A 15,596-nucleotide genomic window follows, 5' to 3' on the forward strand; every position below is an offset into this window, starting at 1 on the left:
CAACATTGTTAAACTGAAGACAGATGCTGTCATATTCAATCAAAAATCAACAGCTATTAGTGGGTTATTATAATTACAACATATTAATATTATGATATTTTTAAAGAGGCTGTATGAAACCCCTTACACCATGTGAGTGGTGCATGTCATCTTTCCATTTAGTTTGTTTCATGCTTTGAAACAACTTTAGAAAAGATTTTGCAAAGTGGCATGGACTGCTGATGTAGCATGCCAGTTTATCTGCTGAATGCAATACTAAAACCCACTTACATACTCAGTCTCAGCCCCAACCTAGTGGGTACCCACAGGTATTTTCATAGTTGAACGGCTCACAGAAATCCCTTAAAATTGACAGGGCTGGCTTACTCTTCAGCGGGCTCAATGTAAAAATGTTCTGACTTGCTATGCTCAGGGTCAAGTGCCATAAAGAGATATTCAACAAATATGTAGAGTAAATATATGCATAATAAAATATAGATCTGTTTGAGATGATTACTGTTGTAAAAGGATTATGTAAGGGGACAAGCAGTAAGCAACCATTCCCACAATACTCTTTGGCTCATACCTTACTACAGAACAAAAGTAAATCCTTGATAAAAACAAATGTGATGTATCATGATGCATACACAAGGTGAAGAATGCTCAGAGGGCAGCCTGTAGTCGTCATTGTGTCATGTCAGTAGGGAGTGCATGTGTGGGGGTGGGGGATTTGTGACAACTGCCATCTGGTGTGCTGGCATACCAGCACGTAATAATATGACGAAGAAAGAATCAGAGTTAACAGCAGCTCTTAAAGTAAAAAAATGTCAGTTACGTATGTGAACGCAAATAGCTTGGCAGGCTTTTTGGGGAAACAATAACAGAGCAGCAGCTTTCATCATAAAATATGTCACATTTTCCTTTGGGTAAATGAGAAGATATTCCACAAGTCCTTCCCTTTTTTAAGACAACAGCACAAAAAATAACTTATGGTAAATGGACTGTACTTATATAGTTCTTTTTTCTAGTCTTCTGACCACTCACAGCAGCCATGCCTTTCGGAGCAATTTGCAAGTGTCTCAATGGGTTCAGTGTCTTGCCCAAGGACACTTTGACATGTAACTGTAGCGTCAGGGGTCAAACCTCCGACCTTCTGATTGAGATACAACCGACTCTTCCACTGAGCCGCAGTCACCCAAACTTCATGTGTCTCTTGTCCGAGAACCAGTTATTTGAAAGTCAGTCCTACTGATTTAATTTTCAAGGGGTTTTAAAAAATTAACAAATAAGGTGTTATTTTTTAATATTTCAAACACGCAGCCTGAATTTTGAATCCCTCCTTCACTGGCAATTGCTGGCACTTCCTTAATACAGCGTGCTGTCTTTGTTTTCTCTTATGCCTACTAAGTCCAACCTGCATCATGTGTTGTTTAGCCTAAGGGATGGCTTCTTTTGATTTATTTTTGATAAACAGAGGGCTGTGGAGTACTTGCGGAGTAATCAGTACAGCCACCTGGCCATTTTGAGAAAGCACTAAACCTCAATGATCATTTTGTGAATCACAAAATTGTTCTGACAAAATGTACAGTTTTTTAGGAAAATTACAGAAACAGGAGACAGTTAGTTGTTTTATGTTGCCTCCTCTATGTAAATATATTTAGGTATTGTTCTCCTATCATATTTAATTCAATACAAAAATAATTACGGGCAAAAGGAAATGTATGAAATGACTGATGCAGTTGTTCTTTGTGGGAGTCTCCCAAACCAAACTGGGATACACATTTCTTTATGGATCTGGCTTTGGGGCCTCCTCAGCCAAGACTAAAGTAAACAATAATTTGAGGAAAAGGTGTCGACATACACAACCTAGCCCCATTAAGAAGGATGGTTCGGACTTTTTAAAGAGGGGTAGAATTAATTACTTATCAATAGTATTTATTAATCAAAATAGATAGCAATTAACACTTACATTTTGCAGAGAACCTAGCAGGATTCCTGACACAGAAGCAAAACCATCTACTGCCGTGGGGTTGGGAGTTAAATGAGTTTTAGCCTCTTAAAAATAAGATTTTTGTAGGTGTAGGTGTTTTGTAGGTGTCAACAGTGTAGGTGTCCACTATATTTTCAAATATTTTCACTACTCAAACCTTGCTGTCAGGCAGCCTTTTACATTGGCACTATGTTTTTTAACAGTACAATGGTTCTGTAGTCCCGCACGTGCATCCCACTATCCTTTTAAAAGCCAATAATTTTAAGCTTAGAAAGACAATATATTAGCTCAAAGAAAATGTTCTCAGAGAGGCCTTGCTTACAGGTGTTGGAGAATTCCCAAGGTGAAGAGCAATTTATATTACAAGGCTCAACTTAGCCTCAGCTATAACTGAGTCTTGCAGCCACAGGCTCAACCATCTGTTGGAGCTCCTGGAAACTGGGTCACCTAAGGGATATGGACTTGGAATTAATCAGTCCATACATGGCAATTTTTTTTTGTAGGTGGCGCACAAGAAAAATGTATTTTCTCTCCTCTCCTTGCTGACTTCCTGAGGGGTAAGCAGCTTGTACTGTGATATTCACTGGGCATAGCACCTGGAACATATATTTTTGTTTTAATTGTTATATATATCATTAATATGACAAACACAGCAGTAAAGCTAAGATATACTTGCTTTTAACTACGTTTTAGCATTTGCATGATGGCCACGAGTTGTGCACAATATGTTAAATATGTCACTTTCTAAACACAGTCTTTGAGTGTCTCTGCTCACATTAACTTCACCATGTCTTTTCAGCACATCCTCAAAAATTAACACTACAGGTACGCAAGATGCAGTATGCACAGGGACAACACAGCAGCAAGGACAACAATGGTAGAAAGTTTTGAAGGCAAGCTTATAGACCAAGTCAGCAAATTATCCACATCTGTACAATGTGCCATTGCCACTGCACAGGAACTTACATGCCTGTCAAAATAGATGGTGACAGATAAGTTACATTTTAGAAGTCGACGTGAAAACCTTCAGAACTAAATGTAAACAAGTCCGGGACTGTTACGTCTGTTCACAGAGGAAAATGTTGGAGAAACGGAGTTGGGACAGTGTTGACGGTGTGTTCTACTCACCAAACAAACAGAAGCTGTCCCTTTTTTCTGCTGTGATATCAGAATTAACACTAGAACCACCAAGCATTTGTCTAACAAAAAAACTACAATAAGCTCTACCCCTGCGCTCTTCTTTGTGCACAGAGCTCAATTCTCTCCATCCCTCATAATCAATTTCAGAATTTGTATTTAGGTAAATAAAATAATCAGAAATGAAAGCGAAAATAATCCCGCTTTTTTCAGGTTTGTGAAATAACCAAAGTCCACTGTCCCGCCGGTGTGCTACATCTCTCTCTGTCTTACACACACTCGCTCTCTCAATCTCTTTGTCTTTCTCTCTCTTTATGAGGTTCAGCGGCAATAAGCGATATCCAAACCGATGACAATACTTACTTTGGGATTGCTTGCCACGCTTATTTACCATTTATAGCTTTTACTAAATATATGACGGGTCGGGCCTGCTGTCTCAGTGAGAACCATATGCGCAGCCTACCTGCACTGTGTGCACTGTGTGCACTTTGTCCACCACCAACAGTTTGCCATCTCACGCCCTCTCCGTTCTCTTCAAAATAGAAAAAGTATCTGTGTGTCTCGGTGTTAGCACAGTTTGGGGCCCTTTTGCAATGAGGAGCTCGGGTTGTCTCAACAGGGGACCGGGTCACACTCAGGCTCCTGTTCTAGCTCCAGTTCTGGCTCAGAATCAGACACGCCACAGTCTTCTTCAACTTCAAATTCAATGTCTGACCCTCCATCAGAGTCCGCGAAGACCATGTTCTGTAACATTTCCAATGCCTCCTGGGCATTCATCCTTGCCATTTTCTCACAGAATAATCTCCATGACACCTGAGTTGAATTTATAAAGCATTTTTTAGCCTTTCCTAAATAATTAGACCGCCTACAATAATTGATTTCTATTGTGCTAAATCTATGTGAGTTATAATAAGTGCTTGTATGCATAATTAGTTTTGATGTCCGAGCCATGCCCTGTGCGCTTATCAGGCTAAAATAAACAACAAAACACATTTATCTGTTTTTCTAAATGTAATTACATCATTGTGCTAGTGCAGGCATGTGCAGAATATGTATTTAGGAAAAGTTAGGGCAGGAGGTAAATGTATCACACATAATGACGGAATAATTAAAATTTTGCTATCACAATGCCAAATGACGTCGTCTATGGTGGTTCTAGTGTTAACGTAATAGTTATAATAGACCTCCTTGAGTGTCACCATGCCTGTTGACATCCTGCCCATACGGTAGTTGCATTAGGCCTGAGCTCTCTGGTGTGCCCTCTCGAAGTATACTCCAGTAACATGCGTAGTGCATAGACAAGTATGTAAAACAATTACGTTCATGACGCAGACAGTTGTGTATGCGAACGCAAGGTTAAAAAGGAAACATAACTCTGGCCTAAGTGTCCACTTATAACCATGCCACTATTTGATTAAAGTTATTCTGTTGTATCTACAAGGTTATTGTAGCTCTGCGATACCTCATCCAATTACCCTTAACGTAATATACAATATGCTTGCTTCGGAAAATCTCTTCATTCTCTTTGGCCCAGCCCAATATCCATCAACACTTCAGCATCACAGGATTCATGTCAAACAGCAATGTAATGCAGGAAAAAGGTTTGTGCCATCTGTAAAGAGAGGTTATATGTAAGATGTGGGTAGTGTATGGGGATTTAGTCCATAAAACCATATTGAAATCATTGTTTGTTGATTACCTATCTCAATCCTTAACCATGCTGCAGTTTCATGTGCAGATAAAATGATTGATATTTTTATGAATAAATAATTGATAAAACCTTGTCCTTGCACATTTTATAATTTTAGTGGAGAATTATCCATCATCAATAGCAAGAGGGTTAATTTAACCAAAGTGGGTGTGTTATCTTCCCAAACTGTGCAGCTCTTTCTTATCAACCTTATCCATGTTTTAAATGTACAAGTATGATGAAAGCATGACAGCTTTCCCCACAAGTAGCAGTAACTGCCAGAATCTCGTGCCCCTGGTAGCCTGTTTTTTATATTTTATTTTATTGTATTTTATTATGTGATTCCTAGGCTAGGGCTATGCGAAAACTATTATCCAGCATGCTAGTCTATGGAACTGCCAACTGCACCTGTAACATCAGTTATTCCTTCAGTTTTCCCCTTCAGTATTGCTTGTGTATTATTTTTCAAAAGCAGTTCAGATCGTCCTTGATTATCCCCATTCTGGGGAATGCTCTTTGTGTGTCAGCATTATGCTAATGAAACCATATCTTCCGCATGACAGAGCCAGCACAGCTTTGAAGCTGACCTTTGAGGTGTGCCCGGAAATGAGAAAACACATGGAGATCCTACCAAAGACATGCTTCATCCAGGCTCAATCAAGCTTTAATGCCCTACTCAAGTTCCTCCCAAGGTAAGGAAGGACACAGAGAGGATGCAATGATAATGGAATCACTGGAGCATTCATAATCTTATTTTAGACTGTAAGCTTGTTAAGATTCTATCAACCTTCCATGAAAGTGCAAACTGTTTCACTCCAAAGGAAACTTATGTATTGAGCTGGGCTTGCAGTTTTGAAACTTTCCAGCCTTCTGCTTCAACAAAAGACAAACCTACAGTTTTCCCATTGAACTAAACCTGCGGCTGTGGCTCAATGGAAAAGCGGGTTGTCTCTTGGTGGTTCAATCACCAGCTCCTGCAGTCTACATGTCAAAAATGAGCAAAACACAGAATCTCAAATTGCTCCCGAAAACATAGCAATTGGTGTGTGAATGTGTTTAAATGTAAAGAGTTAGATCCTGACTGACATGTTGTATAAAAACACTTTGAGTGGTCGGAAGACTAGAAAAGCACTATATAAAATCCATTTACCATTTTACCATGTAACGATTGGATACACAGCATGCAAAAAATCTGGTTCAAGTAAACTTGGGAGTAGACAGTGTTCATTACATTGTACTCAACTATTTACTTGATGTGATCTGTAAACAGTAAGCATTAATGACAAAAAGTAAATGAAGGGGAAAGGTAAATTATTAACCAAAAATATACTATAAAGAAATTCTGCAATTTTCCATCAGTATCTTCATCTATCAGAGTTAGGTGTATCGTGCTGTTTTCAACCGAGAAGTCTATTGTCTTGGGCTAGGGCTGGGTTAGTTCTATGGGTGTTCAGTGGGTGACTTTTTTTTTTTTGACTGGATGAAGGCAGTTCTCTACCATGGATTTTCCGTGTTTGTGTGTCATGTACATTAAAAACAATGTTCAGGAATATTCAGGTAGAATAAATCAATCTGGTGGTAGCTTTAAAAAAAATTACTGATTTGAAAGATTAACAACAACATAAGAATACTCAAATCAGGTAACAGGTTAATTTTGGCTCCATAAAAACTGTAAAATAAATATGAGTGTCCTTGCAAAGTTTGAGAAATCAGGGCACTCCAAAAGTAGGTGAAGATGCAAAATTTTAAAATATATGAGCAGTTCTAAACACAGAGAGATAATCGCTAAAACTAACACAAATAATAGCCAACAGTACCTGGGTTATTTATATAAAAAAAGATGATACGATCTTTGGCCTTATTTAAGCAATCTAAAGTGCAAAATCTAAAGGGTATGGTGCAAAGTCTATTAGGGCTTATAGGACTACCTTTTGTTAATTAAGTGCAGCACAATCTGGATGCAAAGTAAGGCGCAGGGTACAAAGGGGTTGTATTAAGTCCCTTGATTTTTTGAGTTTTTGGCCTAACATGAATCAGGTGTGCATGCAGGCAGGCGCCTTGCTATTTACACATAGGATTACAGCCTGCCTTCTTAAATAGACAGTGCTCTGGCCTGTTTATGTAGGTTATCTCCTCCATTGTGCCCCCACGCAGAATTCACACAGCTATATAAAGGCATATGCTGATGCTGGGATTGAACTTATATCCGTTGAAGCAATCCCAGAACATCAGAAACGATAAGTACTTTCCTTTCCAAATTGGGAGAGATGCTGTTACTTACGAGGCATAACAGTGCCACATCATTTTTCATTAAAATCTCCAGACACACCGACAGTATCAGACAGGATCTTATGTTAACTAATGTCTGTGTGCTTAACATCGAAGTGAGGTAGGCTGTAAATGTATATGTTTACTTATTTTATTCTATATTCTCTACTGCATGTATACAGTACACTGGAAAGTCTGTAATAATACAGTGGGCGCGATTGTCGGTGGCACTGGTAGCTACGTTTGAGGATTGTAATACATATAGCTCTTTGTTGCCTGTGAGCATGAGTGCTGGTGTTTCTGCATTTGTAAGAGAAAGCTTGCATCAGAGTGAGTGTGCATGATTGAGAGCTTTGGGTCGGTCTCAGGTTGGAGTTTTTGGCTAGCGCAGGGCTCGAGCAGGAATCTACCTGAGGTGAAGCAGGCATGTAAGAGGTAGCGGTGACTGTTTTCTTGTCTTCTAACATCACCAGACAGACTTCAATCTGAACGGACTATAATAGGAAGGAAAGGTTAAGAGAAGGTGCTTCTCAAAGTCTATGACACTTGTATCTCTGATATTTTTTTAGTGTAGGCTACATAACTTAAACTGAGGGGGCAGAAAATACATCTGAGGGGGCAAAGCCCCACCACGCCCCCTCTTGGTGCCAGGTCTGTTGAATAATGTTTATTACATCTGTCAGGCACACACTGTCAATTTGCCCACTGCAGCTTCTGTCTTTGTAGATGGTGTTGCAGACAAGTCATTGGAAGCCCTCACAAACAGCAGTGAGGGAGAGGCAGCCCATCTTGACCGGCAGTTGCAGCAACAGCTTATCTTGCTATGGCTGCTGCCTCTGGAGTGTCCACACACTTGGCAGCTCCAGGATCACATCCCATAAACAGCAGGAAATCACTGCCAGCCCCCCTAAACAACAGCAAGTTGGTACGACCCCACTACAATGACAATCTGTCAGTTTCAGCTCCTCGTTACAGCGCTGCAGCCCCCCAGAGCTTCCCCATCAGCTAATATTACTATTAATAATAATATAACTAAATATGTAACTAATTATAGAACTAATAATAGTCAGTGGCAGTTCGGGCAGGTCTGGGTTGCTCTCCTGAACAAAGCTAGTGCAGCGCAAACAGCTTTATAACTATTACCAATTATAAAACTAATTATCATTAGTTCTGGTAGTTATCAGAACTAATAATAGAACTAATAATAGTCCGGCAGCCACCAGAATTACCACTGCAGCTCTGACAGGTCCCTGCAGGTCACGGTGGCTACAGGCAGTTCCTGTGCCACAGGCAGGTCGCGGCAGATCACTTGCTACTAGCAGTTCCAGCTTCTGGTAGCTACCAGATGTACTGCAGCAAGCTACCTCTACCACAACTGAGCTTGCCCTCGCTCACTGTGATCTTTGGATCACATGTTTCTTGTCGTGGTCTGCTTCTAAGGCAGTGAACCTTCTGCGAATGCTTTTCACTCACATAGGCATACCTCTACAACTGGTGAGTGACAATGGTGGACTGGCAGAACATTTTGTTCAAACATTCAAACAGTCCATGAAGACAAGTAGAAAGGAAGAAGTGCTGTTGCAATCTAAATGTTACAACAGGACAGACACCTGCAATGTTGTTCATGGGAAGAAATTTAAGGTCACGCTTGGATTTACTGAAACCGACTGACATTTGCAAACATCTTCAGGAGAAATCACTGTTCTCCAAGTCAGCTACAAAGGAAGTTGAGAACCTTTGAGCTTGGACAGAGAGTCTTGGCCAGAGACCCAGCCCAGATCCCAGTCCGACCCAGAAATGTGCCTGGAGAGATACTGTCACATACAGGTCCCCTGTCATGCGTGAGTGTGGGGCCTGAAATGACGTGGCGCAGGCCAACTTCTGGTTGTATCAGCTGGAGAAGTCACTGCGAAACAAGTGGGTTTGGATACTCTTCAGGACTCAGAGGATACCCTCATAACACTAAATTGCGCTACTGCTGAGGGTGACAGTCAAATTCCAGAAACTGTGGACTCTACTCTTCAGAGTTTAACTGTCTCCGAATTCCCAGTATGGCGCTAGCCTGAACGAGACTGAAGACTGTCTCAAAGACCTGATTTATAGTTGGCTTCAATATAGACTTTTTAGATTATAGATTATTTTTTCTGCTTTTGCCTTTATTTATAGGACAGCTGGAGAGAGATAGGAAATGTTGGGAGGAGAGAGTGGGGGCTGACATGCACCAAATGATCGACAGACAGGGAGTCAAACCTGCGATAAGTGCGTCGACGACTGTCTCCTCTGTATATAAGGCGCCTGCTCTAACAACTGAGCTAAACCAATGCCCCTTCAATAGACTATTGAACTAAAAAAAAAAAGTTTTTGTTATTTATCGTATTTCATTATTTCATAATGGTAATGGTGTTTAGAAAAATAGTTTAATGTGTATTCCCCGAAACATTTAGTTTTTATTAAATTTAGTTGGAGGAAGTGATAAAAAAAGAATACATTATTTCCGTAATTAGGATAATAAGCACTACTTTTTGTTATCTGATAGTGTGGTCAGTGCCTTGTTTATAGGCTAAGTGATATGTCAGCGGAGTTGTACAGTTGTGCATTTTACAGTGCTTTGGTTGACTCAATTTTACACCATAGTCACACCAACTTTCAACTATGTGCCTTCAAGCCTGGTTAACTTTGTTGCTGCAATGTTGTAAGGAAAGGATGTGCTCCCCAATCTCAATGATTTCTTTAATAAATATTATTTTATCATAACCAAGATACATAGCGGCAAAAAAAAGCAAGTAGCCACAAATTATGAAAAGACACAGAGTTTTTCCTTTCAGGTAACAGGCGCAATATTCACTTAAGCTTAGAGGTAACTGAGGTAACTAAAAACAGAATCCATCTCTCCAACTTACAATCCAATATTTCGTAAAAGGACATAATTGACTAGAGACAACTGTTATAAACTCTATAGCTAGGATAGTTTATGTGATAGCTTTTTTTCCCCTTTTTGTTAAAAGCAAGCTGTGGAATTTTGCAATGGTTCAAATGGCAACAGTCTGTAGCGAATCAACATCCAGCAGGTATAAAAGAGATGCTTCAGCTACCTGCACTTTTAGCGTAATGGTAATGGTTTCTAATGGTTCTGAAGGACTTCGTAATTTTTCCTACAACAATACAAGCTCTATATTTAGATGGCAAGGCAGGAGTTGAAATGCAGCTTGAATGCCAGGAGAGCATACAGGGGACCCCAGGGCAAATATGGGAGGCGTGCAGTATGTAAAATCGCAGCGTGGGCTGAGTATTCTTCTGAGTATTCTACCTCCTTTTCCCCCCTTCACAATCCAGCAGCTTTGTGTACTGATAGCTGGGCGAATATTGATGGAAAGAAAAATAATAACAAGAGAGCATTTTCATCAAACATGACTATAGTTAGGGGCATGCATTGGTCATCGTTCAGCTAGAGGGCAGAAAGGGAAAGTGGGAAAATGTCAGTAATCTGCTTTAGTGAATCAGCAGAGGTTTTAATACCAGGATTAGAGTACAGCATTACTCGTACTGCTGCTAAGATGGTGCACTATTCACAAGCACAAACACAACCACAGCCACAATCCCCACACGACTCCCTCTATTTTACACTTTTGCTTTCTGTCTCTCTTTCACTTTTGTGCTGTCTACTCCCACTCTCTAACACATACTTCTATTTTCTTTGGCCTCTCACCTCTGTGCTTAACTATACTTCTCTCTCTCTCTTTGGTTCTTGCAGTCTTTTCAGTCCTCTATATCTGTCCTCCTCCTCTTCCCCATCTATTCTGCCTCTATCTGTTATTCTCAAACTCCTCTTTTCCCTCTAAGCATCTACCCTCTGACACTGCTTATAGGCTGTCCCTGATTCTGCTTACATAACCTTAAACACTAGATCCAGTTCGCTGTGCTCTCATTGACAACACTGCTGTTCCTTGTGCATCATTAACGAGGACTGGTCTTAGAAGCCATAAAAATATAATATATTAAAATTATCTTCCACTTTAACTGAGTTCATTTTTTTAACCAACATCAGTCCTGATCATAACCACCAAATATTCATTCATTTTCAGAATTTTAACCCTATATCAAAGTCAAACTCATGTTTTATCTCTGTACTTGAAGGACACATGAAACAAAGCCAAAGAAAAACAAAAGCCATTAGAACGACTCTCAACTCATTTGGTCTCACTTACACACACACACTCTTACATCCATATGAACAGAAAAACATAATTTAAATTGCATATTTCATCCATTGGCCTGCAGTTCTCCAAAATACAGCAGCAGGGCCCTTGGAGCAAACCATGAAATTGCATGTATTTGTCCCTATAGGCTATATGTGGTAAAAGGGCACCATTTGGTGGAAACAAAAAAAAAATTACAAATTTGAAGGGATTGCTTCAAAATTAAGTCCTAAGACAGTGGATTGCATCATTTTATGTTCTAATGGCAGTGGGATAAAAAAAATGACGTTTTTATGGATTTCAAAGGGCCATTTTTGCTCTAATTTCAGAGTGTGATTACATTTTAAAAATCTTACACTGCACAAAAAATAAAAATGCATCACTAATTTCTCTATATACACATACACACCAATCTGTGACATCCATAGCAACACACCCACACCATTTTTGTTGTATTCATGTTTTTTTATGTTTTTTATAATTTTGAGGGGAATGCTTCAAAATGAAGTCCTAAGATAGTGGATTGCATCATTTATTTCATACGTTCTAATGGCAGTGGGATCAAAAAATTTTAATTGTTTTAATGGGTTTCAATGGGGACATTTTGGTCCGAAAGGACCTCTAAGGTACTACTTGATGCACACACTATAATATAGGCCCACAAAAAAAAAGTGTTTTTTTAATTTTAAAATTAGCAAAAAAAATACTTCCATTGCCATGCCATATGCATTAACACAGTCGAAAATAATTTAAAAAAAAAAAAAAAAAAAAGAGAGGACCAAAATGTCCTCTAGTGATGCACAAGGGATACGTTATTTTTTTTACAACTTGGATCTTTTATGTAGATCAGTTTTATCAGTTATGTCAACTGAATTTGCCATGTTAAAGTCGGTTAGTTGCCTGATAAACTAAATTCTATTTCACTTCATCATGTAGCCCGACATTTTGCAAGAGGGGTTGTCAATATTCAAACAATTATACATATCTGTTGTCTCAACTTAATGTAACTTCCCAACACAACCTAATTTTAAGAAATAAGGGTCCAATATTGTGAAAATGCATTTGGATTCTGTTTTCTATAAACTCTATGGAGACTTACCAGGATTTAGTCAGTCTTTTTTGGTGTGTACAGCTCTGTTTACACCACAGTGCAAACAGAATAAGGTGTTATGAGAGCTGGAGCAGTGTCTAAATTACTATTGATGAGACCTTTTCAACAATCTGGGACTCTTTTCCAAGCACTGAAGGGTGAGGAAAAAATATTATATGATCATAGAATTCTTCCTGAGCTGATTCATTTTTGCTGAAGGTAAGCCATGGTGCCCCTAGCTGGCCGCTAGATAGACTGTGTTAGTCTTGGGCCAAGAGAAGGGGCCGGCTGCAGTTGAGCTGTCTTTGAGATGGTAAGACAGTGTAGCCAAACTTTTAACTGTTAATTGGAATGCAGGTTTAGTTAGCAGTTGTGTTTAATAGCATAGCTGTTGTGGTGGAGCTGCAGTGTGCAGGCTAACGGTAAACTAGCGAGTGAGTGGGTCAGTGAGAGTAATTGGAACAGCAGTGTGGCTGCTATCTGCGGAAAATGCACTGCATTCACCAAAGAAAATAAATTGGACCCCTTATCTCATAATACAAGATCTTTGTAGATCTAAGAACTTTTTCTTGTAATTACCAGATCAGTATCTCATGTCTCTGTTAATACGAATTCACAAAGAATGGATAATAACACTATGGATAATAACACCTTAATTTGCATAACCATAACATAACACTACCATAAAGTTTCTCTGCATGTGCTCTTTGCTCTTATTTTGTGTCTGATTGAGGAGATGAGCCATCCCCACTTTCTCTCTCTGCTGCACAGAGCTGCGCTATCATCCTGACTGAGCTCAATTCTGTCATATGCAGATGATGAGCTGGATGGGGAGGGGGCACGCCTTACCAGTTTATTGTGAAGTTGAGTAAGTAAGCAGGAGCAGGGGCTAAATTAGAACGGGTCTGTCTGAAGCTTAATCAATGCACATATGGGCACACATTCACCACAAGAAGGTCTGGGCAGTTATGCATGACACGGATGAGTTTGTTTTCTGAATGAGCTGCTCTTGCTGGCTAATTCCAGGAAGGAGTAGGCCAGCATTGGAGCTGTTTATATGAGACACAAGTCGAGGCAACATGTTTTTAGCCTTTCTCACCACTATCAGAGTTAAATTGCTTTTATTTCCTTCCTCGGTTTCCTTCTTGGATATAAATTAATACATTTGAAATGCATTCAAGCTGGCTGCAGTGGCCCTTTCCAGAATTTCGTAATTATGAGAAAATTATTGATTACTGATTGCTAAATTATTTTTTTTCTTTGGAGAATGCGCTTCCGTAGCTATCCGGGTAGACAAAGGTCAGTGTTTCCCATACACAGACTATTACTGGGCAGGACGCCCAGGTATATTAACTGCCGCCCAAGTATATTTGGCGACCATGTTTAATTTTTTTTATCTGTGCAAGATCATCATCCACGATTGATTAACTACTGGACATGTTCCCTTGCACGCTACCCCTCATGTTCCTATCACGATCAGGGTCTGAGAAACGCACACACACAGAGAAAGTGACAGCTTTTGTGTGTTCGGTGGACAGAACACACCATCGGCACAGTCCCTACTCTGTGCACGGAGGAAAATGTTGAAGAAACAAACGTAACGGTCCCAGAATTGTTTCCATTTAGTTTTGCAGGTTTCCATGTCAATTTATTTTGACAGCCATGTTTGTTGCTGTGCAGTGGAAATGACACGTCGTACAGATGGGCATAATTGCTGACTTGGTCTATCAGCTTGTCTTCAAAACTTTCTTCAATTGTTGGTCTTGCTGCTGTGTTGATCCTGTCACTTCCCTTCTGACTCTACACCGCCCCATTAATGTTCATAATGCATCTTAGGTACGCGTAGCGTTTATTTTTAGGATGTGCAAACAGGCAAACAGACGCAGGGGACTCAGGGTGGCCGTCATGGTATAAGCTGAAAATGTAGCTTGTTTTGTTGAACATGTAATGCTCAATTTCGCCATATTTTGTGCTAAAAATAAATAATTGACTCCTTTAACAAAGAAGTTTCTGAAAGAAACATTAAGGCGATTGTTTCTTTATTGTAGTAGTTAATACTATTATATTACTCAACTTACCACTTTGACTGTCTGCTATCCTCTACAAAAAATCATGTACTAAATGCTTTTAATCTGATGGATTTAGGCTCAAATATTTACAGTATCCTTTCATCAAAATCTGTTCCCAGTCCGCCTTACGAATTTATCTGTGCTTAGACTATCACAGTGTTTGCAGTGCTTGCAGCAATATCTGACCTTGCGTGGTATGAACAGAAAAAGGCCATCAGAAAAGGTGTAGAAAATCACATAAAACGTTTTCTTTTGTAACACATTACAGAAATGTTTAGACATACAGTATATAAACACCAAGGATATATCAATATGAGACTTTAAAGACTATCTGTAAAACAACGTATAACAAACTGATCCTCATCCTTCTTTGGATAATTTTTGTTTTGTTTTGTGTGACAATTATTCTGTCACCAATTTTGGGGGTTTTGACATTTTAGTATGATGAATGACAAGGGAATACAGTATTATTAGGTAATGCCCACACAGGAGGGGAAAGCAATTCACAGCTCTCTATTGACTTTGTATTGAGTGAAGGTGACTCCTTGTCAATTTCATATGCTAGGAAATGACAGGAAAATGCTCTAAATCTCAGTATTGGGTACAGAAAAGTACAGTATCAAGAAAAAAAGTTTTCAATGGCATTTGAACAGAAAAACTATGTAGATTCAGGCAATGACATGTGAGATGTGAAGAAAAGTGTGGTGACCTTGCAACAGCTCCTAAAATGCTCCTAAGATTTTCAAAATCTAGAGGCACGTAACTAGTGGCATGCTGTTTTCAGATTTTATATGGAGGACTAAGGGTATTCCTATTTTATGAGAAATACAGGATTATTTAAAATCTCCATCTAAGACAGGCTGTATGTAGAAAATAATTTCACATCTCTTTGAACCTTGTTGTGATCTGCATTATGTAAGAGGGCATGTGTGGGCGGCTGTGGCTCAGTTGTCTCTTAATTGGGAGGTTGGGGGTTTATCCCTGACTGCTACAATCTACATGTGGAAGTGTCCTTGGGCAAGACACTAAACCCCAAATTGCTCTCTATGAATGTGCATAGTAGCTTCTGCCATCAGTGTGTGAATGTGTGTGTGAAAGGTTGAATGTGACATGTAGTGTTTTTTGCACCAACTATGGCGAGTAGTGCTGATAAGAGTATCGATAAGTATCGGTGTCG

General features: G+C 39.5%; 1 protein-coding gene across 1 annotated transcript in view; it reads left to right on the forward strand.

The window, feature by feature from the left end:
* Positions 1-15,596, forward strand: part of cfap74 (cilia and flagella associated protein 74) — an 86,894-nt gene that overhangs the window by 34,507 nt on the left and 36,791 nt on the right. Inside the window, exon 21 of the mRNA XM_069659417.1 lies at positions 5,360-5,488. Coding sequence (XP_069515518.1) covers positions 5,360-5,488 — 129 coding nt within the window. The remainder of the gene's footprint in view (positions 1-5,359; positions 5,489-15,596) is intronic.

Source organism: Semicossyphus pulcher, unplaced genomic scaffold, assembly GCF_022749685.1.
Source record: "Semicossyphus pulcher isolate SPU_LCO1_2020_fin unplaced genomic scaffold, fSemPul1.0.p SCAF_13, whole genome shotgun sequence".
In the NCBI taxonomy this organism is placed as follows: domain Eukaryota; kingdom Metazoa; phylum Chordata; class Actinopteri; order Labriformes; family Labridae; genus Semicossyphus; species Semicossyphus pulcher.